Below are 27835 nucleotides of genomic sequence, written 5' to 3' on the forward strand. Positions count from 1 at the left end.
TGTTCTGTATACCACCTTAATAGTCTTTCTATGTTCTGTATACCACCTTAACAGTCTTTCTATGTTCTGTATACCACCTTAATATTCTCTCTATGTTCTGTATACTACCTTAATATTCTCTCTATGTTCTGTATACTACCTTAATATTCTCTATATGTTCTGTATACCACCTTAATAGTCTTTCTATGTTCTGTATACCACCTTAATATTCTATGTTCTGTATACCACCTTAATATTCTATGTTCTGTATACCACCTTAATAGTCTTTCTATGTTCTGTATACCACCTTAATATTCTATGTTCTGTATACCACCTTAACAGTCTTTCTATGTTCTGTATACCACCTTAATATTCTCTCTATGTTCTGTATACTACCTTAATATTCTCTATATGTTCTGTATACCACCTTAATAGTCTTTCTATGTTCTGTATACCACCTTAATATTCTATGTTCTGTATACCACCTTAATATTCTATGTTCTGTATACCACCTTAATAGTCTTTCTATGTTCTGTATACCACCTTAATATTCTATGTTCTGTATACCACCTTAACAGTCTTTCTATGTTCTGTATACCATCTTAATATTCTCTATATGTTCTGTATACCACCTTAATAGTCTTTCTATGTTCTGTATACCACCTTAATATTCTATGTTCTGTATACCACCTTAACAGTCTTTCTATGTTCTGTATACCATCTTAATATTCTCTCTATGTTCTGTATACCACCTTAATATTCTATGTTCTGTATACTACCTTAATAGTCTTTCTATGTTCTGTATACCACCTTAACAGTCTTTCTATGTTCTGTATACCACCTTAATATTCTCTCTATGTTCTGTATACCACCTCATACTATATAATAATATATTATATATTACTTATTATATTATACTACATATAATATACTGAATTTCCCTTCGGGGATGAATAAAGTGATTCTGTTCTGATTCTATTCATATCCACTCACCCTGTGCAATACAATCATACCAAAGTGTGCAACTCATTTTTTTACAGTGCAATACATTATTTTTCTGTACAATTCTCATATGTTTTCAAAGACATTTATCGTTTGTGACATTTATATTGTATATTTGTAAACAGAGACTGTTTGCACTACCTTTAAGGTTTTTAAGACTTTTATTTTGCACCTTCTGCTATGGTTGCACTGAAAAGGAGAAGCTCTCCAATCTCCTTGTACACTGTATACTGACAATAAAGCACATTCTATTCTATTCTAAAAATGTGAAATAGATGCAAAAATCCCTTTGAAAACTGATCAGAGTCTCATTATTCATGTGGCAAACATAACTTGAGATGCACAAAACCACAATTTGACAAAAACTGAGCCATAAAGAGAAACTGGAAGTCCCTCACTTCATCAGACTGCTATAGATACTTCTTTAGGTCATTCACGATACCTTATATTTCTGAGAAACAATGACAGATAACTGCTGACTCTTTAATAAACGTACCCATCTGGAGGTGATTAATTTGTTAGAAGCATTAAGGCTGTGTTTAACTGATAAATTAAAGTGTAAAACTTTGTATTAACAAACAGGTCTAATGAGGGACACAGCTTACCTTAATTATCTGATTGATGAGGACTGCCTGAGGTTTAGTGCTGCTGCCTTCCTTCAGCTCTACTTAAAGCCTTCAACACGTGATTTTCTCGGTAAATATGAACAGTTAGGTTCAGATTAACCCAGACGTCAACTCCTTCAGTCGCTCCAGGTAGTTAGCAAGCATCATCCAAACTTCTGATTTTAACTGAAAACGTTCACATTTAACCACTTTCATTTCATGTGGAGAACTACCGCTGTTTGTCGAGTATAAGAACGTAAACTGGAAGTCTCTGTACCTTTTCTATCGAGTAGAAGTATAGCTATTTTGCTGAAGTACCACACAAGTGGGACTTTCGTTGCTAGCTAGCCAGCTTGGTGGAATCGGGTCGCTAAGCAACAAGCGGCGCTTTGGAGGCTATGCTAACAGCTAGCTCGTTAGTCGAAACTTCTAAACCAACCTCCCGACTTATTTTAACGTCCTTTAGAAGATATTGTGTGACACTTTAAAGGGTAAACGACGTGTTCTTTAACAAATAAGACTGTGTGCTGAGGCTAAATTGTTCTTTTTGATAAAAGACTACACAAACGATGCAAAACTACAATTCCCTACGTCTTCAGACTACCGTCTGTCCTCTACAAGTGTCGTGACGAACGGAGGACTTATAGGCATTGATACGCTCAGTGACCTCCGGCTTGAGAGAGACGTGGGAGAGCGAGCAGTGACGATGGTAAGTAGCGCTGGAAACGCTGTTTTACACCTTATTATTTGTTCGTAATGCGTTGTGGACTGCTGTTATTCCAGATAATCTGATAAGGAGTTCACAAAGTTGTGAAAAATTCGTTGTGTGCGTAGATTTTAACGATAGTCCGGTCTGTGGCATGAAGCTGAAGTTTATTTTAGGTAATAACTCAGCCATATTCATGTCATTTGCTACTTCAGTTTGTTTAAGGTGTTGAATGAATCCTGCAGAGTGAATGTAAAGACTTGCTAACCAGGTTAAATATATCCTGGTTCTGTTATGGGTGAATGTAAAGACTTGCTCACCAGGTTAAATATATCCTGGTTCTGTTATGGGTGAATGTAAAGACTTGCTCACCAGGTTAAATATATCGTGGTTCTGTTATGTAACCCAGAGCTCTCAGGAAGCCTCAGGTCTATTTTTAAAACTGACCCCCTGACTTAGTAAATCCTGTAGACAAACATGGACACCCAAACTGTGACTGTAATACAGTAAAATCAATGCTAATAATACTAACAGCAGCCTCCTTTGCCTTGTGTGTTGCAGTCTGAGCCTATTAGAGTTCTGGTGACCGGCGCTGCTGGGCAGATTGCCTATTCTCTGCTGTTCAGCATCGCCAAGGGAGATGTCTTTGGCAAAGATCAGGTAAAGAAGGGCTTTGTCCTGCTCTTATAGCACACCTCCATTTCCTTATCTCATTAGACGGTGTCACAAGACGTGTAGGCTTCTACCAAACAGCTGTGAATGTCACTAATGTTCCACGTCATTCCTGGGAGGTGACACTGAACAGATGTTGTCCCTGTGGGAATTGATCAGATTGCGTTTGCTCATCCGAGTCTCCTTGGACCAGCCGGGATTGTCCTTGAAGTCAATGAAATGGATCTCGTTCCAAGAGCCTTAGGCCAACTTTAAAACCACTTGATCCATTTGGCTCATGCCCCAGTCAGCGCACCGCATGGCTTAGGCCTTCACACGCTGTTCCAGAGATAACTAAGCCTCCCACTACATGGAAATCATTCTAGAAATGCATCTGAATTCTTTCCAGCACATTTCATTCATCACATTCCGCTGCCAAACATTCTTCCCCCTCTCTCCCCGTCTCCTGCCAGCCGATCGTCCTGCTCCTCCTGGACATCACCCCCATGCTGCCGGTCCTGGAAGGTGTCGTCATGGAGCTGCAGGACTGCGCCCTCCCACTTCTGAGAGGTGATCATCTGAAAATGTGGCACCAAATATCACAGTTTGACTATGGATTTTACTTTACAGCTGTATGGGTTTTTTTGAAGCTATTTTGGTACACAGAAAATTTAAAATGCTGTTTTCTATGACTGTGATGTGCCACTCAGTTTGTAACTCTTCCTGTATAATATGAGGACATATGCACATGCTGAGTGAATCTCCAAGCTAGATAGATAGATAGAACCTTTAATGAGCCCATAGCGGGGAAATGTTTAGTGTTGTGTATGTATAAATTAAAGATGAAAAACCACATTGTTGCCTCCTGCTATAACGCCTTACTGAGGTTTGGATTCCCTGTCCAAAAACTCAAACATGAATGTAATATTGTTGAGCTTTCATTGTGGTCGTCACATTAATAACTGAACTCTTGCTATGATGTAGTTAAACTACGGCCTCGTGGCTCAATGTGTTCAGAATATATTCCCAATTTGCCACTGTTACTTAATTTTTATCATCTTGGATAACAGATGTTGGAGCCATATATTGTGTAGAAACTGTAAGATCCAGCTGTTTTGTTGGTAGCAGCGCTTCAAGAGATCCTTAGTCAGTATTAAATTTTACTTTATTATTGTTTATACACATCTCTGAGTTTCATTTATTGGAGCTAATGGGAGCTTTGCATTTCTTCTCAATGTTGGAGGAGGCGAACACTTGGTTTGGAAAGGCCCAGTTTGCTTTTCTGAGACACTAGATGAATTAAAATAAAATAAATATGGCGTTGGCTTTGGTGTCGTCATGGTAACGGCTGTCATAACACCAGTCGTGAGGCGCCATTATGTGCCACCTCCATTGTGACCTGGAATTTTTCCTTTGAAACGGTGCTGTCCTTTGCTTTGTTTGGTCAGGGCTGTGAGAGGCCCCAGTATTAACCAGCTGTAGAGCAAAGACAACGCTTGGTGCACGGAGATGGACCGGCCCAGCACAATGCCGCTCACATGTCTGACGCATCCAAAGCACATTTCTAAGTGTTGTATGTGTGGATGGTTGTAAGAAGGATGTAGAAATGAGCCCAGACTAGCTGCGTATGTCATGGACTTCTGTTGTAGCTGTTTTAGGGACTGTGTGAGGAAATCTAGTTTATTTAGCCAAAGAACTGAAAACACTTTGCTGTTGTCCCTGCAAACCTGGCCTGCCAAGAGAAACCACTAAAGGATCATGAAGCATGCACACTTCCTACTTGATTCCACTCAAATGGTCGATTGTCTGTTTACGTCATTTACAACAAAAAAAATAATAAAAAGTCAGTTTAGGGGTACAGTTGGCAAAAATACTCCTTAGTAGCCACATCTTTGAAAGCCAGAGCACCAAAAAGTTGCCCTAAAGGGTTTTACAGAGTGTAAAAACACAACAGTAAGTCATTCCTCCCTCCTCAGACATCGTCCCCACCGACAAGGAGGAGGTGGCCTTTAAGGATCTGGACGCTGCCATCCTGGTGGGCTCCATGCCCAGGAAGGAGGGCATGGAGAGGAAGGACCTGCTCAAAGCCAACGTAGCCATCTTCAAAAGCCAAGGAGCTGCTCTGGAGAAGTATGCCAAGAAGACCGTCAAGGTGATCACATGCAGACTTCCATAACTCCCACATTTTCTGCTTATCGAAGGAAACTTCTGCTCATGTTCCATATTTCTGGAGTTGTTCTGGGGGGATTTCTATGTTTTTCTTTAGTTCTCATGTTCTCCAAGATGGCAACTTATTTTCCTCCTGCTGAACCTCTGTGCTACTGCAGATTATAACTTTGCTTTTTAGACAGTGGCTCCACTTTTCAGAGACTCAAATATGAAACCTACAGCAGCGTATGATTTAGAAGTGGACGATGGCTGGTGGGGAGCTGCAGTGAATAAGCTGCATCGTTGACTGTATGCTGAGGTTCTGCTTAATGTTTGGTTTCAGGTGCTGGTTGTTGGAAACCCTGCCAACACCAACTGTCTGATTGCAGCCAAGTCTGCTCCTTCCATCCCCAAAGAGAACTTCTCCTGTCTGACCCGTCTGGACCACAACAGGGCTCGCTCTCAGGTACGTTCCTTCAGGTGACCTGCTGCTGCTTTCAGTTCACAGTGTCTTCTGTTAAGTGATTAATGAACCAAACGTCCTCTCTGTTGTGCAGGTAGCCATGCGCTGTGGCGTTCCTGCCACTCATGTGAAGAACGTGATCATCTGGGGCAACCACTCGTCCACCCAGTATCCAGATGTGCACCACTGCCTGGTCAACATGTCCGGCAGCGAGCTCGCCTGCTTCGATGCAGTCAAGGATGACGCCTGGCTCAAAGGAGAATTCATTGCTGTAAGTTGATGATTTAAGTCCATCCCATAGAGCATAAGGGATGGAGTTAAGTTCCAAAAAGACAAAGACCATGTGTGTTAGCAGGACGACACCAGAGAGCTTTGTAATCAGAAGGTAACGAGCAAGTCCATGAATCCCTGTACCTTGGAACCACGATAACAGAAGATGAAGAAATTAAGGGAAGAATCGGAAAGGTGAAGACCAAGCTTTGGAAATGCAAAGAATTCCTTTGTAGAAACGTCAAACTGTGTGTTCTGTTCTGGATTAAGGAAGTGAAGGATCCAGAAGAGAAAACAATCCTTTGAGATGTGGTACATTAGGAGAACGTTAAAAATCAGTTGGAGAGAAAGAGTGACAGACATGGAAGAGAGAGCTGATAGTAAAGGAACCTAGTGTGGATCTGAAGCAAAGGAAAAGGAGTTCTGATGGCAGCTCCATAGCATAACTCCTGAAGGAACACGTGTTAGAGGAAGGCAGAGAGGTAAATGAGTGATGAGTCCAACACAGTCCTAGACTGGAGCAAAGAGAGCTGAGGAGAACAGAGACAAAATGTTCTGTGGTGGCCAGTCTTTGGAACGAAGACGATACATGAAGATGAAGATGATGATGACAATTACTAAGTCGATCAGACAAAACGACACTCACCAAGTAGGTTTATGTAGTAAACAGAAATATGTTCACATTTCATGGAAAGCTTGATTAAAATTTCTAAGAGGTCCTATGGAAGAGGAATGTTGGTCTGGTCACACACATTTTTATGACTTTTTTATGTGTCCAGGAGTCATGGTTTAGTTTTTTTCATTTCTGTATTTATTAAAGTGCTTTGGGCCCAGAATTCCAGAGAAAGCAGCTGCAAATGTTCCACCCTTGAAATCAAAAACCTTAAAGTCAAATCCAGCTTTTACTGGAGTTACGCTGTGGTTAGAGGGTGAACTGTGTGTTTAGGCTGCTGCTTTTCATCTAACAGTCCATGTTCTCATCCTGCAGACGGTTCAACAGCGAGGCGCTGCAGTCATCAAGGCCAGGAAGCTGTCCAGCGCCATGTCTGCAGCCAAGGCCATCTGTGACCACATGAGAGACATCTGGACCGGCACCCCCGAGGTAAGTTCATTACTGTAGGAGCTGGAATATGGGGATGTTTGCCTGGTGACCTGTTATGCTGCTAAAGAGGACAGCCCACAACCCCTCAGCTGGTACCTTTTTATGATCTGGTAAAGTGAAAATGAAAAGAGTGCCAGAGTGAGTACATTATCAGAATACGATCCGTTTTCTACCGTTTAGCAGATCTTCAGATCCGTCTCTTCTCACTACCAAGGCTTTCCCATGCTAACTGAGGAACATACTCTCCTGCATATCCTGGGTTTTGTCATAAGTTCTCCTCTTGGTAGGACATTCTAGAACACCTAAAATGAGCATCCTGAACCACCTTAACCAGGTCCTTTCAGTGAGCAGCAGTTCTCCTCTGAGCTCCTCCAGAAAAACCAAACTCAGTCTGCTGTGGTCCTTTCCACATCCAAAAGTTCTTCATCTCCCCAGATCAGTGAGAATCCCTCCATGGACATCAGCCCAGAATGAGTTCCTGCATGGTGATAACGTTAGAAGAGCAATGATGTACGTGTTGAGCAGCAGAGCTCATGTATACGTAGATACCACCTACTGCACATGAATGTGTAAAATTAAAGTTATCTAGAGTGGGCTGCAACGTGTATTTTCAGATTTTACTGTGGTGTAACCTCAAGAATGAGCTCCAGCTGATCAAACGCTGTGGTTCTTTTGGCTAATTGTCTCAGGTTAAAATGTGATTGTTGCACACATTTCCATATCCAGGTTTAAATAAATCTGACAGAATGAGTGTATGGTTTATTTCTGTGTTCTAGAAACTGCACTGACTTTCTTCCTCTGGAGTTTGTAGCTAATAAATGAGATGGAAGTATGTCTGTACGTGTTTCTACTTGTTGATCTGCTTTGTGGCAAACAGACGTGAAGGCAGAGCTTGTTCCGTGGGTTTCTGACAGATCTGTAATTGTGAAGCTGGTGGTGATGAGATCTGTAATATTTGGTAGCAGCTTCAAACGGTTTGTCGTCTTTTTATTTATTCTTACAGGGTGAGTTCATCTCTATGGGCGTTTACTCCACTGGTAACAACTATGGAGTCCCAGAAGACCTCATCTACTCATTCCCTGTGCAGATCAAGGTACAACTGATCTGACCTCTGCAGTAGCAGCATAGAGGATGTTTTCAGCTGGTTTGTTTCATTAAGATCCCCTATTGGCTACTACATGGCAGCAGCTGTTCTTCCTTCATAATTTCATTTCAGAAACACTGAAATGCAGTATCTACTCACAGTGCATACAAATCAAAATGACAGAATACACAAACAGGAATACAAAATGCAGATGACATGCATGTTCACAGCTCATGTTGAACCAGAGAAGCATACAGCACACAATACTCCCCGTGGTCCAAAAGTGGCCCTCAAAGTGTAAAAACTAGAGAAGACATTAACTGCAGATTGTAAATTAGTAAAACTATAAATTTAAAATCATTTCTAGACGATGACAAGTTGTTTGGATCAGAAAGTAAAATAGTAGATTGTTCTTTTGTGTCTCATTTTTGTAATATTTTGTCTTGTTTTTATTGGGATTTTTTTTAGTCTGACTTTTGCCGTTCGTCTCATGTTTTTGTCATTTTGTTTCTCGTGTTTGTCATTTTGTGTTTTTGCTTTATTTGCTGTTTTGTGTGTCGTTTTTGTCTTGTTTCTGTCATTTTTTGTCTTGTTTTGTTCGTGTTTTTGTCGCTTTGTAAGTTTTTAATGCCATTTTTTGTCTCTTTTTTTGTTTTGCTTTGTGTCATTTGTGTCATTTTTTTGTTATTTTATTTCTCGATTTTGGCGTTTTGTGCCTTATTTTTATAATATTTTGTTCTTATTTTTTGTCTTTTTTAGTTGTTTTTCTCATATTTTTGTCATTTTGTTTCTTTTTTTGTCTCGTTTGTATCATTTGTGTGATTTTTTTTCTCTCTTTTTTTAAAACCTATTTTGGATACTTTTTGTGTTGTTTGTCTCATTTTTTGTCATTTTGTTTCTTTTTTTGTCTCGTTTGTATCATTTGTGTGATTTTTTTTCTCTCTTTTTTTAAAACCTATTTTTGGATACTTTTTTGTGTTGTTTGTCTCATTTTTTGTCATTTTGTTTCTCTATTATGCTGTGATTTTACTGCTCTGGCCCAGCTGAGATCAAACTGGGCTGAATGTGTCCCTGAACTAACATGAGTTTGACGTCCCTGCCTCAGGACAAGACCTGGAAGATCGTGGGCGATCTGAGCATCAACGACTTTTCCCGATCGAAGATGGACGCCACGGCTTCTGAACTGATGGAGGAGAGAGACACAGCTGTGAGCTTCCTGGCAGTATGACTAGACCCTGCAGGACCACCCCGACACTCAGACAGCGACAAACCTCCAGACGCTCGCCTATGAAGAAGCACTCCACCAACCCCTGCTTTACCCCAGATCACTGTGGGCATGAATGAGACTGAGTCGTGTTTATGGGTGTAAGGCTGCTTTTATATTTGTACGCTGACAGGAACCAACATAGTTTGTGATCTAGAAAAACAAAAAGCTTGTGTAAAGGTATAAATTGGTTACAGATGACTGGACAGAATTAGTCTGCTGTTTTCCTCGCTGTATATCATTACTATAACTCCACCGTTAGTATGCGGCGTTTACTGGAAGTCCAGCTGATTTGTTAGCAGCTACTTTCTGATTTGTTTCTCTGGGGTTACTGAATGGATGGTTGTTACAGTCAGTGATGCACTAAGTCTTCAAACACTGGAAAAGCTGAAACAATAAAAGGAATTAAACGATGCACTTGTGTTTGTTGATGGTTTTAAATATCCAAACATGGAGAACAAATACACACAGAGTAGTTTCTTGAGCTGCCGTGTTTCTAGTTTTAGTAAACTCTTTATATGTCAGTGATCTCATTATGTCTGTGTGGGTTTCCTTTCACAATCCACTGATGTACATACAAGGCAAACTGGTGACGTCAAGCTCCAATTATCAGAAGTATAAATAACTTCAACTGTGCTACTTTGGCTTTTATGCAGCCGTTTCTAAGTAGTCACTCTGTAGTCGTTCACACAGCACAATATGACGGATTATACGTCCAGTAAGAACCTGCTATCAGCACTGAAGAATGCATGCTGCAAGTTTTCTTTTAAGTAAGCATATGTAGGGAATGAACAAAAGCATTTAAAACACCTTTTGGGATGGATAAGGAAGGACAAACATTTGGGAAACTTCCAGTAGAAATACATCATATTCCATTCCATCTTCAGGTGCAGAAGTTACATCCGGTTATTTAGTTAGTACTGTGGAGACTTACTACTTCTTTCCAGGAAAGGATTATTTCAGGAATTATCTCAGACATAATTCCATCATTTCTTTAAAAATGTGTCCAAAACTGCTTTAAGGAATTTGCAAACAACAAATGAGTAAATCTAAGTTCCCTAGAAGACCCTGAGGTGAAACGTCCAGCTGTCCTCTACTAAAGCTCATATGATCATCATGGCCTGCATGACTGAGAATCTTAGATGTACTGCTTCTTATTTTGGGATGAAGACCCTTTGAATGCTGCAGAAGAATAAGAAGATGTCAACTCATAGCACAGGAACACGGTTTGAAGCTGAGATGCAGACGAAGCAGACTCATCTGCAGGTAGAAATGTTAAGCTGAGCTCCGTCCACTGGCTCCGTGTCTGTTCCAGAACTGATTTTAAGATTTCACTGTTTGTTTTAAAGATGTGGGTTGGTGCCAGCTTACTTATTTAAATTAGAGGTGATGTAGCCTCTGCAGTAACTGCTCCTCATCTCTGGAACAGTTTACCTTTCCATATGAAAACCTCCAGGCTTTACAGAGATCTGAAACAGAGCTTTACACCCTGACTTCATTTTTTATAGTGTTCTGTACTTTATTAGTATTGTTAATGTATTTATACCATCTAGATTTGTCTTTTAGTCACTGTGTTTGTTATCTGAACTGCACAGCACTCTGGTTCAACTCCTGCTGTTTTTAAATGTTCTTTATGGACAGATATGTCTTTGGCTGTTATCTGGAAGAAGCTGGAGGCTCTTCACAACCCTCCATGAAATAAAGCAGACTTTAGAGAATGAATGAATGAATAGATAGATGGAGGTACAGTAGGAAATGAAGCACAGTGCAATACCAGACTTTCAGCAGACAGGGGCAGTATTTCTCCATTTTTCCTTCCCAGTTGCACACTGGTTATGTAACTTTGGCAGTTAATTAAATTCACACTGTGTCTCTGGTGATCATCAGTAGAGGAGATAAATCCACCAAAAGGGTTCACCGGTGCAGCATTAATCTGTTAAATGTGATGAACCCAGTGGACTCTATGAAGGCAGACCTGATAGTTTAATCACTGCGGATGTATTTCAGAATAAAAGCTCTAAATATGTACTTAAATAAGAAACAAAAGTCAGTGTGAATAAGGGAATAAATGGCTTCTTCTGGGTTTTTTTTCAGAAATGAGGAGCTTCCTTGCCCAAGACGCCAAATTGCACGTCGCAGAATTCTATTGGCTGTTAAAGCGACGTCACAGGAAAGCAGAACTTTCATTGGCTCCTTCCCGGAGGGGAACTGTTGTGTAAAATATCCCCAAACTCGCTGATCATCTTTTTTTTTTTTTTTTAAAGTTTTTCACTTTTCTAAAACCCTTTTTTGTGATTTTCTTTTATTAAACCACATGAATCTGCAGCCCGGAGTTTGAAGGTGAAAACCGGATAAAAAATAAACCGATCTAAGAGCAGCTGTGGTCCGTCAGACCTGCAACCAGGCCGACCCATCAGACCTGCAGGACCAGGCCGACCCCATCCCTGTCAGCATCCTCCAGAACCACAGTAAGGAAAAGGCTTTAAATCTGTCGGCTGTTTACCCCTTTACCCCCTAATACCACCCCCCTGGGCACCGCTTCCTCCGCGGGCTGTTGGTGTCGGAGGTCGGATCTGCAGGTTGGCGCAGCCCGGTGGAGCCGTTTCCCTTCAGTGTGGCGTTCACGGAACCTCTGCGTGTTGTCTCTGGAGGACATAGCGTCCCTCTCCCGACATCCTTCGAATGATGGATGCCGGGAGAGAGACGCTGTATCCTCCAGAAACGGTCCCCGGCAGAGAGGCGGCTCCTGCCGGATAGAGCTCCCCGGCAGAGAGGCGGCTCCTGCCGGATAGAGCTCCCCGGCAGAGAGGCGGCTGTGGTCGGACGGAGTGTGCGCATCTGAGCGGTTAATAATTGACGTGCATGAGAAAAGAGGGCAAATATCCCCGAGTCTGTGGCAATAAAGGTAATAAAGATGAAGGCAGGGAAGTGAAGGAGGGAGAAATGTGAGCAGAGGTTGGGACCAGTGACGTGGTGGAAGCAGTAAAACATCTCAGTAGATTCCTGCAGCTCCATGTTCAGGACGTCTGACTGCTGTCCTCAGAGATAAGTGTGATCCGATCAATGTGTCCTTGTTTTGCTGTTTTTTATGAGTAGCCAGGATGTCTTCTCCTCCTCTGGACTTTAAATGCTCCTGTCCCTCTGAATGAAGGACCAGTTGGCTTTTAGGACACCTCAAGGAAACTTCATTTATGGGATGTACTTCCAAAGACGGGAATCTCTGGAATATCTGACCTGAAGCCGTTTCCATTTGGATTTATCTCATTATTTAACCGTTTTTATTGCTGAACTTGGCAGCTTAGATATGGCACTTTATGTAGAAGGTAAGTGGGAAATATACACTTCTTTTTCATAGCTTGTTGGCATTTTTGAAAGGTTTCTGCCTTCCAAGAAAGACCTACATTTAACTGAAAGTTTGCAGCACACGTCAAAATGTGGGATACTGGTGCTTTCTTGTAGAAGATCTAATATCTGGCATGTTTCTGTACATTATCCCTTGTAGATTTAGTTGTATATGTACTTGTTTTGTTCATTTTTTATGATAGACATGATATTTTATTCTCTGGCTGGACTTTAAAAGTCTAGTGTCCCTCTGAATGAAAGACCAGTTGGCTTTTAAGAACTTTCCTTATTCATTTATGGGATTTACTTTGTATGGAAGCTCTCTGGAATATCTGACTTGAAGCCGTTTCCATTTGGGTTTATCTCATGATTTAACCGTTTTTATTGCTGAACTTGGCAGCTTAAATATGACACTTTATGTAGAAGGTAAGTGGACACACTTCTAGTTGTAACCCCAGGTAGGGTACCTGTCTTTTAGCATCTTTCTCAGGACCTGCAGTGTTTTTGTAGCTTGTGGGCATTTTTAAAAGGGTTCTGCCTTCCAAGAAAGACCTAGATTTAAGTGAATATTTGCACCACATGCTGAATGATCGATCACAATTCTGTTGAGGTTTATTTCTACTAAGATGTCAAACCCTGGTGCTTTTGTACATTTGGTTTCATGTGTCCTTGTTTTGTTCATGTTTTATGATAGAAACGGTGTTTTTTCCTCTAAGCTTCATCTATGACAGACTTTAAAGTCGAGTGTCCCTCTGAATCAGTGACCAGTTGGCTTTTAGGAACTTTTCTTATTCATTTGTGAGACATTTGTTCAATGATACTTTATGGTGAAAACTTTCTTTAACATTAGACATTGAAGCGGTTATTTAAATTAAAGTTTGCACCACATGCTGAGTGTCCAATCACAGTCCTGTTGAGGTTCCATCTAGATGTCAAAGCCTGGTGTCTGATAGCTGGCATGTTTCTGTACATGATCTTTGTAAATTTAGTTTACGTGTCCTTGTTTTATGGGGTAGATGGGACGGTTTATCCTCTATGCTTCATGGTGAATAGACTTTAAGGTTTGAATGAATAATCTGTTGACTTTTGGGAACTTTTCCTCTTCATTTGGGAGATGTAGGTCCAATGACACTTCAGAGTGAAAGCTCTCTGGAGTGTTTATCTTATTATTTAATCATATTTATTGCTGAACTTGGTAGCTTAAATATGGAACCCTTATGAAGAAGGTCAGGGATGTGTAGGTGTAGTCCCAGCTGGGTTTAAAGGAGCCTACAATGTGTTTTTCTTACCTTACGGCTATTTTTTCTGGCTTTTCAAGCAAAACCTGTCTTTCACTCATGTCAGAACACTGTAATTTTATAGCTTGGCCCACATACTGAATAATCAGTCACAAAGGAATTGGTGAAGGGTCAGAGCTCTGATATCTGACATGTTTCTGTCCATTACCGTTTATAATCACCTGAAAGAGAAGTGTAGCTGCTCTTCACTGAAGCTCCGAGGATTACCATGACCTGGACGTCTACAGAGAGTCAGTCAGTCAGGTCTTTCTAGCTTCAGTTGAATCACTGGTTTTATTTCAACATTCCTACAGCTGTCCGTGTTTGTCTGTGAACAGTGTCGAACATGATCAGAATCAGAATCAGCTTTAGTGGCATTGCACACTTTCATATACAATGAATTTTTACTCTGAGCTGCTCTGCCAATGGCAGCATCAGGGCATCGCCACTGTACGGCGCGTCTAATAAGTAGCCAGCCCGCCGCTAACTTCCACCTTATTACCGCCAACACAGCACTCAGCCTCTCAGGGCAAATGTACCGCTTAATGTGCCAATGATGATGAGAATTTACTGTCAGATCAAATTTTTCCTGCTCCACAGCAGCTCCATTAGCAGCAACACAGAGAAGCGAAAAATCAGGAACAGAAACAACAAGAAAAGCACTCAGAGAGCAGTACTCCTCCGGGGCCGCTCTGTCCTCCTCCATGGCCGCTCGGTCCTCCTCCGGGGCCGCTCGGTCCTCCTCAGTGGCCGCTCGGTCCTCCTCCGGGGCCGCTCGGTCCTCCTCCGTGGCCGCTCTGTCCTCCTCCGTGGCCGCTCTGTCCTCCTCCGTGGCCGCTCTGTCCTCCTCCGTGGCCGCTCTGTCCTCCTCCGGGGCCGCTCTGTCCTCCTCCGTGGCCGCTCTGTCCTCCTCCGGGGCCGCTCGGTCCTCCTCCGGGGCCGCTCTGTCCTCCTCCGTGGCCGCTCTGTCCTCCTCCGTGGCCGCTCGGTCCTCCTCCGTGGCCGCTCTGTCCTCCTCCGTGGCCGCTCTGTCCTCCTCCGTGGCCGCTCGGTCCTCCTCCGGGGCCGCTCTGTCCTCCTCCGTGGCCGCTCTGTCCTCCTCCGTGGCCGCTCTGTCCTCCTCCGTGGCCGCTCTGTCCTCCTCCGTGGCCGCTCGGTCCTCCTCCGGGGCCGCTCTGTCCTCCTCCGTGGCCGCTCTGTCCTCCTCCGTGGCCGCTCTGTCCTCCTCCGTGGCCGCTCTGTCCTCCTCCGTGGCCGCTCTGTCCTCCTCCGTGGCCGCTCGGTCCTCCTCCGTGGCCGCTCGGTCCTCCTCCGGGGCCGCTCGGTCCTCCTCCGTCGCCGCTCTGTCCTCCTCCGTGGCCGCTCGGTCCTCCTCCGTGGCCGCTCTGTCCTCCTCCGTGGCCGCTCGGTCCTCCTCCGGGGCCGCTCTGTCCTCCTCCGTGGCCGCTCGGTCCTCCTCCGTGGCCGCTCTGTCCTCCTCCGTGGCCGCTCGGTCCTCCTCCGGGGCCGCTCTGTCCTCCTCCGTGGCCGCTCGGTCCTCCTCCGTGGCCGCTCGGTCCTCCTCCGTGGCCGCTCGGTCCTCCTCCGGGGCCGCTCTGTCCTCCTCCGTGGCCGCTCGGTCCTCCTCCGTGGCCGCTCGGTCCTCCTCCGTGGCCGCTCGGTCCTCCTCCGGGGCCGCTCGGTCCTCCTCCGTGGCCGCTCGGTCCTCCTCCGTGGCCGCTCTGTCCTCCTCCGGGGCCGCTCGGTCCTCCTCCGGGGCCGCTCTGTCCTCCTCCGTGGCCGCTCTGTCCTCCTCCGTGGCCGCTCTGTCCTCCTCCGTGGCCGCTCTGTCCTCCTCCGGGGCCGCTCTGTCCTCCTCCGTGGCCGCTCGGTCCTCCTCCGTGGCCGCTCTGTCCTCCTCCGTGGCCGCTCGGTCCTCCTCCGGGGCCGCTCTGTCCTCCTCCGTGGCCGCTCGGTCCTCCTCCGGGGCCGCTCTGTCCTCCTCCGGGGCCGCTCTGTCCTCCTCCATGGCCGCTCTGTCCTCCTCCATGGCCGCTCTGTCCTCCTCCATGGCCGCTCGGTCCTCCTCCGGGGCCGCTCGGTCCTCCTCCGGGGCCGCTCGGTCCTCCTCCGGGGCCGCTCGGTCCTCCTCCGGGGCCGCTCGGTCCTCCTCCATGGCCGCTCGGTCCTCCTCCATGGCCGCTCGGTCCTCCTCCGGGGCCGCTCGGTCCTCCTCCATGGACGCTCTGTCCTCCTCCATGGCCGCTCGGTCCTCCTCCATGGACGCTCTGTCCTCCTCCATGGCCGCTCGGTCCTCCTCCATGGACGCTCTGTCCTCCTCCATGGCCGCTCGGTCCTCCTCCGGGGCTGATGAAATCTTGAGAACATTCATGGCAGAAATCACTCCACTATAGAATGTGTCCATTTAATACAGATGCACCCACAAACACAATGACCTACGCTGCGCACAGGCGTGGAAAAAGTATATTTTCACAGTGAAGTTCTGATGTCCATTTTCTCAACATTTTTGGGAAATTTTTGAACATTTTTCGGTGGGAAAAAGAAACGTTAAAAAGTTTTACTGACATATATGGAATCACTTTAGATATTTTTATGATTTTCTGGGAAGATTTTTACTCAGTTTTTGAAAATATGTATAAGCACTTTCTTGCCAAATTTGGGGGATTTTAACTTTTAAGGAATTATTGGAATTTTCTTTCTGAAGTTTTTGCAAATTTCCATAAATTTGGGCAATTTTTTTTGCTGAATTTTTGGATTTTTTGAGACAAGGAAAGAATTTTTTTTTGTGCCTATAAATGAGGACAACTGGAGGATTAAAGTATTTATCATGAGCTGCTTCTTTAGAGACAGATGAACCTTATTGTTCAGTCCTCTGTGGTGAAATGCGTTTTGTAAGCTTCTGTCATTAATTAATCAGCTGATTAATGGGTAAACGTGCTTCCAATCCTTGTCAGGGTCACAGGACCAGCAGCAGCACAAAGCAAACATCAGGTTTTAGACAGTTTGTCTGAGCAGGGATTGTGAAATCTTTGCAGATACTTCCTGCTGTTGCCGGTCCACAGTGACATGTGATTTAACTGATTTTACTTCAGCTTAGTTTCTTGGCTCTGTGTCGGATCGTTCTTGTGAAATGCTGCTGGTTCACTCTGAGTTTTTGGATAACCAGTTAGACTGATGGGTGGGAATCTTTAGGAATCTCTCAGGTGTGACTCATAAAATCTGTCACTCTGACATCTCCATATTGTTTGTGAAATACTTTAGAGTCGTTGTCTGTAATTGAAGATGTCACGCTACTCTGTTATGAGGAAATGGAATGGGACATGTTTCTAAATATGTATGACTGCTGCATATTTGATCATTTGAAGACATTTGAAAGTCACTTTGGATCCATTTTTAGTCATTTTTTAACCCTTCTCAGCCATCCTAGACTCATCTTGGACAGATTTTTATGGTTAAGGAGGATTTTTTGATCAAGTTCTGGACTAATTTGAGTCAATTCTAGTCATTTTACACACATTTTGGGTCTTTTTGACAACATTCAGAGAGCACACTTATTATATGAGGTCAGATTTAAAGTCATTCTGGACGTGTTTTTATTGTTTTTAGTGATTGTTAACCCTTCTCAGCCATCCTAGATGTTTAGCTCATTTTGGACAGATTGTGAACAGAAAAGAGGATCTGAGTGTTAGTCAGAGAGTTCATGTCCTGAGGATGTCTGAAGAAAGGACGCTGTGCTGAAAGAGTTCCTCCTTTGGTTGTGTTTCATGAAATTCAGCTGAGTGGTTTGTATGAGGAACAGATAAAGAAGCTTTGAGTAAGTTATTAAAGACCTACAGCCGCTGAGCAGAACCTGTTACTGTAAACTGTAATATTCTGTTTTTAACCACCTAAAACATCTTTCCTCCTCTGCCCTGCAGCCTTCTTCTGTCTGCCTCATATATCATAGTGAGCTGTCATTTCTACATTTCTAATCTTTACTATAACTCCTCTGGAACAAACATCCATCAGCAGAAAGCTTCATACAGCTCATTTTTCCTCCTTCCTCCACTTTCTTTTGCTTTTATATGGACCTAAAAATGACACAGAAGCTGCTGTTACCTGACTCTGTGTTTTACATCTTCACTACATCACTCTGAAAATCAATCTGTTGCTGATTTCCTTCATCTTCTGGTGTACAGTATCAGGAAGTAATAAAACAGAGCCAGCTGGCATCATCCACTGTGTCGTTGTGTCTGACCAACATTCCAAAAAAAGAGTCATTTTATTCTAAACTATGCCTATTTAAAACGGTTTCTGTGAAATTCTAGCTTGATAAATCAGCATAGATGTTTCTTTCACACATTAACATCCAAGGCTGTGTTTGACGGAGTCTCAGGAACTATTTCAGAAAAAAGTCAGAAGCTTTCACTGTTTGTTCTCATTTAGTCACTGATTCTGAATCTGCAATGCCGGACAAATGGATCCAATAAGATCTGACTATGGGCTTTAAAACACCCTCATGTTGGAGTGCACGTTAACAAAAGAAAAGTCAACTAGTGATAATTCCTCAGTCATATGTCGTATTTCATCGTGATACAGAAAAACATACAGAATCCCTTTTTAATGAAAGAAGCTTTATTTCATGGACCTTCAGAACTCATTGGACAGGAATGATGGAGGTGTTGGTGGATATATGTAGTAGTAAACCTACATGATCAAAGTATTTAAAATTCCACAAATATCTCTTTTTTTATTAAATGAAAATTTACAGAAATTGTAGCAAAAATGTGATTAGAGTTGGAAGGACCCAAAGTAAAAAATATTAGACTGAGAGAAGCAAAAAGCTGTCTGGAACCCTCACATGATGCAGTTTAGTTGGAAAGATGATTAACTAATCACAATAATCTGCTGGATGGAGCCATTGATTGATTAGTCTAAATATGACTCCTTCAGTTAAATTTAGAGGATAAAACGGTTAAAACAGACTTTTTGTTGAGGGCAGATGAGGCTAAAATGAGTGGTTTGGGTTCATAAAATGAATAGAGGTGGAGGTGATTACGGTAGGATTCAGGTCTGTTCCAGCGTTATAAAGCGCTCTGTCTGTCCTCTCCAGGGCTGAGTAGAGGAGTGGCCAGCAGAGGGATGGCTCAGTTCCAGGAGATGATGCGGCAGCAGCTGGAGAGCTCCATGCACGCCGAGCTGGAGAAGCTGCTGGACACCAGCACCGGGGCTGAGAGAGAGGTACACTCCCCGTCTACGTCTGTCCCACCATCTGGTAGTGATTTAGAGGGTGGTGGGGTCACACTGATGCCGGGAAAACACAACAGTGACGCATTCTGCAGCGCCGTGCCAAACAGGGTTCCACCTACAGCTGACAGACGTACAGGAAGCAGGAGTTCACGCAGACACTCGCTCATTTCTACGTTTTATTCAGAATATATGAGCGGTCCAGCCCAGCTGACGCTCGTCAGTGTTACCCAAAATGAGCTGGGAGTGGTCGAGTGTCAGCCCACAGTCACAAATGAATGAAATATATCAGATAAACATTCTAAGGACTCATTCTTAGTGTCTGAGTTTCTTTTAGCGATCTCAGACCTTCAGACAAACTCTCTCCGTTCAGCAGATCGTCTGTTGTTTTGTGTTCCAGATGTTCGTCCTGAAGCTGGTAGAAAGGCTTTAGTTCATTCTGCACATTTAGCACAGAACATGCTGCAGAAACACTGGAAACTAACCCAGTTCCTCTCACTGATCAGACACTTCAACCCTCGTGTCGTCTGATGTCGCAAAGTTTGAAAAGGTGGAGAAAAATTATATTTCCACAGTGAAACTTCTGATGTCCACATTTTCAACATTTTTGGGAAATCTTTCAACATTTTTTGGTGAAAAAAATGTTTCTTAAGAAGATTCACATAAAAATCAACCAAAATCCATCAAATTTTGCTGGATTTTGGTTGATTTTTATGTGAATCTTCTTAAAGAAAATATCAGATGTTTTACTGATATCTATGGAATCACTTTAGATATTTTTACTCATTTTTTGGAAGATTTTACTCATTTTTTGAAAATATTTACAAGAATTTTCTTGCCAAATTTGGGGGATTTTTTAAAAATAAATCTTTGAAGGGAAACTTAAGGAATTGTTGGAATTATCTTCCTGAAGGTTTTGTAAATTTCCGTAAATTTGGGGAATTTTTTTGCTGAATTTTGGATATTTTTCTGACAAGGAAACAGTATTTTTTGGTGCCTGTAAATGAGGACAACAGGAGGGTTAAAACCTGATTAGATAGAACCTGCAGTGTGTTTCAGTGGTTGTCTTTTGCAGAAAAAAACACACTAATATGTGAAAAAGTAAAATCAGTGGAGCAGTGGATCAAAGCAGTTAATCTTAGTGTGATTTCTGCTGGTTAAAAAACGGTCACATGGGTTTGGCAGCAGCTCCTGTCAGACGTTCTCCATCTGGTGAACCGCCAGCAGTGACAAAAGACGGAGTTAAACCCAGAATAAAGGAGTCAGGAGAGTTGGTCACACTCAGGCATGATCAAAACGTCACAGGAACTTCAGACGTGTTCACAGAAAAGGCTTTTGTACTTTCAGTAACAGCGATGCATGCAGAAAACCACAACACACACACACACACTCTCTACAACACACACAGCTGTAAAACACACTCAGTCTTTGTTGACTGATGGAGTTTCATTCCAGAGTAAATAAATACTAACAGAGCAGTTACACACTTATTTATTTTACTCACCCTCCAGGAGGAACGTATTTCTCGCACACACGAGTCATTTACATGTAATTATCTTTTGTTTTCTTTTTCATCTTTTTATTTCGTGTGAGCAGAAAGTTTCAGACTTTCCATGGATGTAGCATAAACCAGGTGGATTTAACTGAATGAAGGTTTTACTACATCTTTGTGTTTTTTATTTGATATATATTTAATTACTAGCAGTAATATTCTTTAAGCAGCTCTGCTTTGTTGTATTAACTGTCTAACATTTTGGGGTCTGTTATCCAGCTCAGTCCTGTGTGATATTTTCTGTTTGTTTTGTAATATTTTTAGATTATTTTTGAATGTGTACCTGACAGTTACATATATATCATTCCTCTATAAGTTTCTGATTCTAACATCTCTTTTATTTGAGCTCATCTATTATAGAATCTTTTTTTGGGATTTGATAGCTTAAAGGGGAACTTTGTTTTTTTTCAACCTGGGGTCTGTTTTCATGTCATTTCATACATGTGAGTGATGGAGAAATGAATTTTCGACACAGCTCCAGTATTTAGCCAGGCAGGCAGCTTAGCAGCTCAGCTTAGCAGCTCAGCTTAGCAGCTCAGCTTAGCAGCTCAGCTAGCAGCTCAGCTTAGCAGCTCAGCTTAGCAGCTCAGCTTAGCAGCTCAGCTAGCAGCTCAGCTTAGCAGCTCAGCTTAGCAGCTCAGCTTAGCAGCTCAGCTAGCAGCTCAGCTTAGCAGCTCAGCTAGCAGCTCAGCTTAGCAGCTCAGCTAGCAGCTCAGCTTAGCAGCTCAGCTAGCAGCTCAGCTAGCAGCTCAGCTAGCAGCTCAGCTTAGCAGCTCAGCTAGCAGCTCAGCTTAGCAGCTCAGCTTAGCAGCTCAGCTAGCAGCTCAGCTTAGCAGCTCAGCTAGCAGCTCAGCTAGCGAAAATTATGAGGCAATTACCCCCCCCCCCCCACGTCAAAGTCCGCCCTAACGTGCTTTTTCCCCACACTGACTGGCTCAGATAGTCTCAATGAGTGTCCCACAACATACTAGAGATGAGAAGTGAAGGAAAACCTCCACATTACCTGGCGATCGCTCTTTGTTGTGGTCTGTATCCAAATCTCAGGACGCCAGAAAGCAAATCTCGTTCCGAAATCGCGCGATAGCTCACACCAAAACCGGTGTTTTGGCGCGAGCCATCGCGCGATTTCGCGAGCTATCATTCACTTCTCGTCTCTAGTATGTTGTGGGACACTCATTGAGACTATCTGAGCCAGTCAGTGTGGGGAAAAAGCACGTTAGGGCGGACTTTGACGCGGGGGGGCCAGCTGCCCCATGCTTTTCGCTAGCTGAGCTGCTAGCTGAGCTGCTAAGCTGCCTGCCTGGCTAAATACTGGAGCTATGTCTAAAATTCATTTCTCCATCACTCACATGTATGAAATTACAAATGGAAATAGACCCTAGGTTGAAAAAAAACGAAGTTCCCCTTTAAGGAGTTCTGGATCCACCAGTGGGATGTTTTATTTTTCTAAAGCAGAAAGCAGAGCATCTCCAGACACCGTCCAGATGTTTTATTTATGTTTACTTTCTCGTCTAGTTTAAAATGTGAGTAAATGCAGATGAACATGCTGTCATTTCCCTGCTCTCTAATTTTCTACCTTCAGTACATATTAGGTGACATTTGGAGACAAAATCACATGAAAACAGGGTTGACGTGGGACAGTAATTATTATGGGTTTGACGTAATAGAGAGTGTGTGTGTGTCAGTAAACACAGATTTCAGTCCTCTGCTCAGCTCATGCAGCCACCAATCGTTGTCCTCTTTCACCTGATTTTGTTCAGACCTGTGATCAGCTGAGACCTCCTAAAAAAGTCTGGATCTTCTAAATCTGAAAACAGAGCAGAGAGGATTTCCAGAAGTCTATTTTAATCTCAGATCACTTATAAAATAAACTATGCTGGAATGCCTTTGTGGAGTTTTTGCCTAAATAAAGACATAAAACGTGTGCGTGCTCCAGCTTTAAGGCTTTCCTTTCTGGCCTCCAGCTCTGTTAAACAGAGACGAGGCGTAAAAAAGTAGATTAAAAGGGAGTTTAACACCTTCACTGAAACACCTCTGCAGCTTTTTTTGTTCTCGGTCTGAAAGCAGTTAATCCTTTTTTAGCCTGTGTTTGACTGAATCATGATTCTGGTCGGGCTGAGCTCTGTCAGTGACTTGTTTGAGTTTTAACATGAAATCTTTGTGTTTTCCAGGTGTCCAAGAAAGATTTCGAGGGCTTCAAGAATATTTTCCACAGATTTCTGCAGGTGAAGGGGCCGTCGGTGGAGTGGATCAAGATCCAGAGACCTCCAGAAGACTCAGTAAGTCCAGTCTGTGGTTGGAGGAGGTTTGTTGTTGGTGTGTGACGCTGGTGTTTGCGGTTGTGTGGCGAAGGAAAGATTCAGACCAGGATACCTCTGTTTACTCTGCTGAAGAGGTAAATAACAGAATCGACCACAAACTGGTGCCTCTATGTAAATAAATGACTCAGAAATATGAACACAATAGGTTTAGACTAACAGACAAAACCTCAGAATGCGATGAATCTGAGAGGTTCCACGTGGAGGTTTATGGAAAACGGTGGAAAAGCGGGGGAGATCAAAGCAGGAGACAGAATCTCAGATGTTTAGACTGTGGAGGTCAGAGACGTGAATTTATAACTATTTACTAGTCCTGTCAGAATTACCGTGTTATTGTGGATTAATCCATCATCATTAATCTGATTAAAAACATCTGGAGCACAAAATGAGCTACATTTCTCTAATCAATCATTTTTTCATCTTTTGATCTTAAATTTGTATTTTCTAGAACATTTTAGGGTCCTAACCGTAGTATTTAATGTGTATTCTATATAATATTTGACAGTCAGGTGAATTATATCATTTGTTATTCTCATGGTTTAATTTTGTCCTGTATGTATATTACATATATATTCCCTTCTTTCTTTCTTGAGTCTGTTTGCTCATGCAAAATGAAACATGATTAATATAGATTCAAAATTAATGATATTTAATCAGATGAATCCACAGCAACCCTGTGATTAATCTGATTACACATCGTTTGACAGCACTACTATTTACATGAACGCAGTTTAATTCTAAGACTACATTTTGCGTATTCCTGCTGTATATTTGAGTCTTCTACTTGTGTTCTTGTGTGAAGGAAATGAAAACATCCCATAATAGAACCTGTATTTGTTTGGATGCAGCTGGTGTTTTGGTTGCTTTAGACTATTTCGAGATGCACAGAGGGATTAAAGCAGAAAGCAGCGGTAATTAGCATCCAGCAGAGAGCAGAAATAACTTCTAACCACCGGGTAGCTGGAGTGTAGAGGAGGCGTGCTGCTAAAAGTCCAGCTGAGGTGATGAAATGAGATCCAGGAAGTCCATTCTGAGGAACACATCAGCTAGTAGAGGGCTTATCAGAATCCAAACACCGCGCTGATACGAGGATCAGATTCCTGCAGCTCTGGACTGACTCATTTTATTGTTGCTGGTAATGATTGCAGGAGAAACAAGGAATGTTGCAAACATTTAGTCAATTTGAAAACCAACATTATAGTGATTGTAGAAGCTGCAGTGTGTTTGAGAAGACAGCAGCAAAATGAGGAATCAGACTCTGTCGTTGGTCAATAGCTGTAGAGGTGTTGCTTCAGCTGGTCCGACCTTTGGATCTGTTGTTTATCGGAAATACTCTGCATTATGACACCGCTAGGATTCTCTGGGGGGCTGCAGATGTTAACATTCAAAGTGGGAGCGGCCGTATGCAGCCTGAGAGAGTTTTTAATCCCAGCTTCAGACGATCAAAGCTCCATCCCAGCAGCTGTCAGTCATCTGGATGAGCTGCCTGTCAGGAACCCTTCAGAAGCATCAAACACATCTGGAGTCAGCCGTACTTTACAACGAGACGCTTCTTATTTCACCGTTTGTTTAGTTCATTGTTCTCCTTTTGTCTGTCAGATAAGTTCAGCCACAACAGAAAAGACGTTAAACTTTCTGACAGAGAGCTGAGCAGCAGAACAGGAGCACTAAATGCGACAGCGGCACCTCCTCCTGTCACCCAGAGACGCTGTGATGCGTCTCAGAGCTCACAGAGCAGCAGCATTCTGAGCTCATCTTCCAGACCTTCTAACAGCGTTATTGAGTTTGCTCTCATTAACTGCAGGCAGTGGGAAACGCCAGGAATGACGCAGAGAGAAACAATACTTTCCACATGCTGCTTTTTATGTGGGAAAGTTTTTGAGTCAGAGTTTGTTGTTTAAATAATCAGGACTCGGAACAAAGAACCAGTCTGAGTAGATCTGCACTCCAAAAGCTGCCAGAAAACGTATATCCTGGTCATTATCCTGTCCTGTGAGAGGAAATGAAGGTATGAGTAGGGGCAAACAGGGGATCTTTAGCATCTGTGTCACATATAGAACACACAATAGAAATATCAGACTTTATGAAGGAGAGACCTGCCGTTTAAAGAATCAAGAATATGAATTTATGGGAGCAAGATGGCTCTTTAATGACACATCTCACTCTTCCCAGCAAACCGTGTCATTGTACAGATGAAAAAACACTTTTAAAGCTTATTTTCATGCATAGTAATAATAATAACTATATTTATGTAGCTCCCTTTTAAAAATAGAGCTTACAAAGTGCTTTACAGACAAAAAAGGAGCCAGATCAAATTAACAACAAAACATTAGCATTAGCAGAATAGAAGAAATACAGGGTAAAACCCATAATAACAAGGGTAAAAATATTATTAATAATAGTAAATAAATAAAATTAAAAAATTCTCAACATCTTTTAAAAGCAGGCATAAACTAACCGTGACGTCACCCGTTGGTTTCAATGCCGAGAAAATGAAGCCCGGATTTTGCTACTTCCTGGTCGCCGTTTTGGATTTTTTGGAGCCAGTGATGTAAAAAGCGTCAAACAGACTGGACCGGAGAGCAACTAGGGGCAGGATTGGCTGAGGACTCTCTTATCCCGCCCACATTTTACCGCAGAGGCTTCTGTTGCTGTCTATCAAGTATAGCCACGCCCCCTGGCTCCGCCAACTTTAACGATTTATTTAAAATTCAGTATTGATTTATTTTAAGATCGGTCACCTGATCTCTCATTTTGACCATGAAAACTAACGGGAAAAAATCCTGAGCTGTAGAACATCAGTCTGTCACATTTTATTTTTTCCAAAAATGAATTGGGGTCTATGGAGGAAAAGCTTTTTGGAGCCAACCCTAGCGGACGGCGTGATATTGCAAGTTTTTGACACTTCCAGGTTGGCTTCAATTCTGGAGCCAGATGCTACATCCACTATATATACAGTCTATGCTTAAAACTCCAGCTCTTTGGTTTGGTTGGGTGCAGGATGTAGTCGCTGCCCAGCTCCTCAGGGTCCTAGTGTCCTCGGTCAGACTGCACTCATGACTCTCTGCTCATTATTTCTGATGGAGGTTTGGTCTTTTTAGCCGTTAAAACCACTCAGCGGTGTTACATAGACGGTTCCAGAGCAGCTTACATACTTTATCAGGATTCAGTTGTAAAACTGTGTTTACACCTCATACTAACTGTAAATACAGCTCAGACCAGGGCTGGATTTCCCAGCAGGAAGTAGGCTAGAAGATGGTTGTAATTGGAAAATTCCCTTCATGACCTGAAAATGAGCCTCAAGGAGGAGATCTTCTGTTGAAGTCAACAACGTGATTAGGCCTCAGAGTTTAGATCAGCTTCTGGTCTCTGGTTAAACTCAGTTTGAACTATGGAAGCCCTGAAACTCAAGTCTGTCAATACAGGGAGTCGTCTGATGTAAAGAAACTTAATTAATGAGGGAGGTTATGGCAGAGTGAACTATTTCTATCCTGGTCTCCTTTTTTCAGTTTAACGTGACACAAACACATTAAAGTGTCACTTCTGTATGTTCCTCTGAATATTTCACTTTAATCTGATTTAGGAGTCAGGACAGCATGAACATCAGAGTTAATTATCTACAAGATGCTGTGGATTTTATTCTTTTGTAAAATATCCACTTCTAGGAATCAAAACGTCAAAAACAAACAAAAACTTTCCTTGTGTGTCACTCAGTGGTTCTTCAGATAAAGAAGCTCCAAGCATAAATCTGACAGAGGATTTCTTTCCAGATGTATTCTTCCTCCTAGAGGTAATATGACTGATTGATTTCAGTATCTGATAGAATTCAGAAATATTTCTAATGCATCACTGTAATCTGAACCTCTATCAGTGTTCCTGTCTGTGCCTTCTCCACAGCTAACCTTGGAAGATAAAACATTTCCTTTCTTAAGAACCTGCAGGTCAGGATGATCTCCTCCTGTTTATTTACTACTACATGTATAATTTTATCTGACTCAGAGCCAGTTTTAATCAGCTGAACCACACAGTTTACTTCAGCAAATGAAAAAGGAAAATGTAGTGGAGTTATTCACAGATGGGGATGTTAATGGTTTGCGGTTAATTAATTGATTGCTATTAATAATTTAACTGAATAAAAACATATTAATTGATAAGGCAGCAGACAAAGACCATGTATGGTAGAAACTCCAGGTCCTCAACTTACATCAGAGTTCCGTTCTTACAGTTGATTTTCGTCATAAGTCAGAACTCCGGCTAAAATGTAAACAAAGCCATTCTGTGCATCACAATATCCATCAGTTCTTCATAAAGTCATGAATACCAGCGACTTTCATGTATGAATCATTTCCCTAGAAGATAACAGGATATGTTGACCTGTTTTTGTAACTTCATCTAATAATGCTGATGTTCATCAGCCCTGTTCTGTTTTTAAATCTAATTTCACTTCCATGGTGTGTTGCCCTTAAGGTGAACTTATCGATGTACTTTTATTTTGAAAAAGTTTTTATTTTGAAGGTATTTGTTGACAGTCTGTTGACAGAAGAGTCTGACTTAAAGGAGCCACAATGAAGGTAAATAGTTAGTGAATGTAGCACAATCCAAGGTGGAGTACCACCGGAGAATGGGAACAAAGCCGTCTGACAGCACCGTGTGATGACGTATTCATCCGCTCTGCTCATCTACTGAAATGAAACGCTGTAGGTCGAGGACGCCGTAAACTGAGGACTTCCTGTATACTGAAATTAACATTTCAAACATCAGTTGCCTGTGTAACTAAACCACCTCTGCTGTGGATTTATGTGCTTGCAGTTTGTAATGATTAACAAGTCATGGAAATAATCCAGAG

General features: G+C 42.6%; 2 protein-coding genes across 3 annotated transcripts in view; both read left to right on the top strand.

Annotated features, from left to right (window-relative positions):
* Nucleotides 1-2188: 2188 nt before the first annotated feature.
* On the top strand, nucleotides 2189-9689 carry mdh1ab (malate dehydrogenase 1Ab, NAD (soluble)). The gene is made up of 9 exons (XM_022189652.2): nucleotides 2189-2295; nucleotides 2854-2952; nucleotides 3417-3513; nucleotides 4920-5095; nucleotides 5435-5557; nucleotides 5649-5825; nucleotides 6813-6926; nucleotides 7930-8019; nucleotides 9116-9689. Exons 1-9 carry the CDS (start codon nucleotides 2293-2295, stop codon nucleotides 9236-9238), a joined length of 1002 nt encoding a protein of 333 aa, XP_022045344.1. The 5' UTR covers nucleotides 2189-2292; the 3' UTR covers nucleotides 9239-9689.
* A 1814-nt stretch (nucleotides 9690-11503) lies between these two features.
* Nucleotides 11504-27835, top strand: part of ugp2b (UDP-glucose pyrophosphorylase 2b) — a 52907-nt gene continuing 36575 nt past the window's right edge. Inside the window, exons 1-3 of one of the 2 annotated variants that reach the window (XM_051959943.1) lie at nucleotides 11504-11742; nucleotides 18986-19113; nucleotides 22843-22950. In XM_051959943.1, coding sequence (XP_051815903.1) covers nucleotides 19015-19113; nucleotides 22843-22950 — 207 coding nt within the window. In that variant the 5' untranslated portion in view covers nucleotides 11504-11742; nucleotides 18986-19014. Of the gene's footprint in view, nucleotides 11743-11814; nucleotides 12598-18985; nucleotides 19114-22842; nucleotides 22951-27835 lie in introns of those variants that run through there. The other variant, XM_051959942.1, reaches the window with a different exon arrangement.

Source organism: Acanthochromis polyacanthus, chromosome 15, assembly GCF_021347895.1.
Source record: "Acanthochromis polyacanthus isolate Apoly-LR-REF ecotype Palm Island chromosome 15, KAUST_Apoly_ChrSc, whole genome shotgun sequence".
NCBI lineage: Eukaryota > Metazoa > Chordata > Actinopteri > Pomacentridae > Acanthochromis > Acanthochromis polyacanthus.

Bases quoted from the DNA above. Each gene is read 5' to 3' on its own strand.
- mdh1ab (XM_022189652.2), top strand. The intron at 2,953-3,416 runs GTAAAGAAGGGC...GTCTCCTGCCAG, and splicing joins ATGTCTTTGGCAAAGATCAG to CCGATCGTCCTGCTCCTCCT. The intron at 6,927-7,929 runs GTAAGTTCATTA...TTATTCTTACAG, and splicing joins TCTGGACCGGCACCCCCGAG to GGTGAGTTCATCTCTATGGG.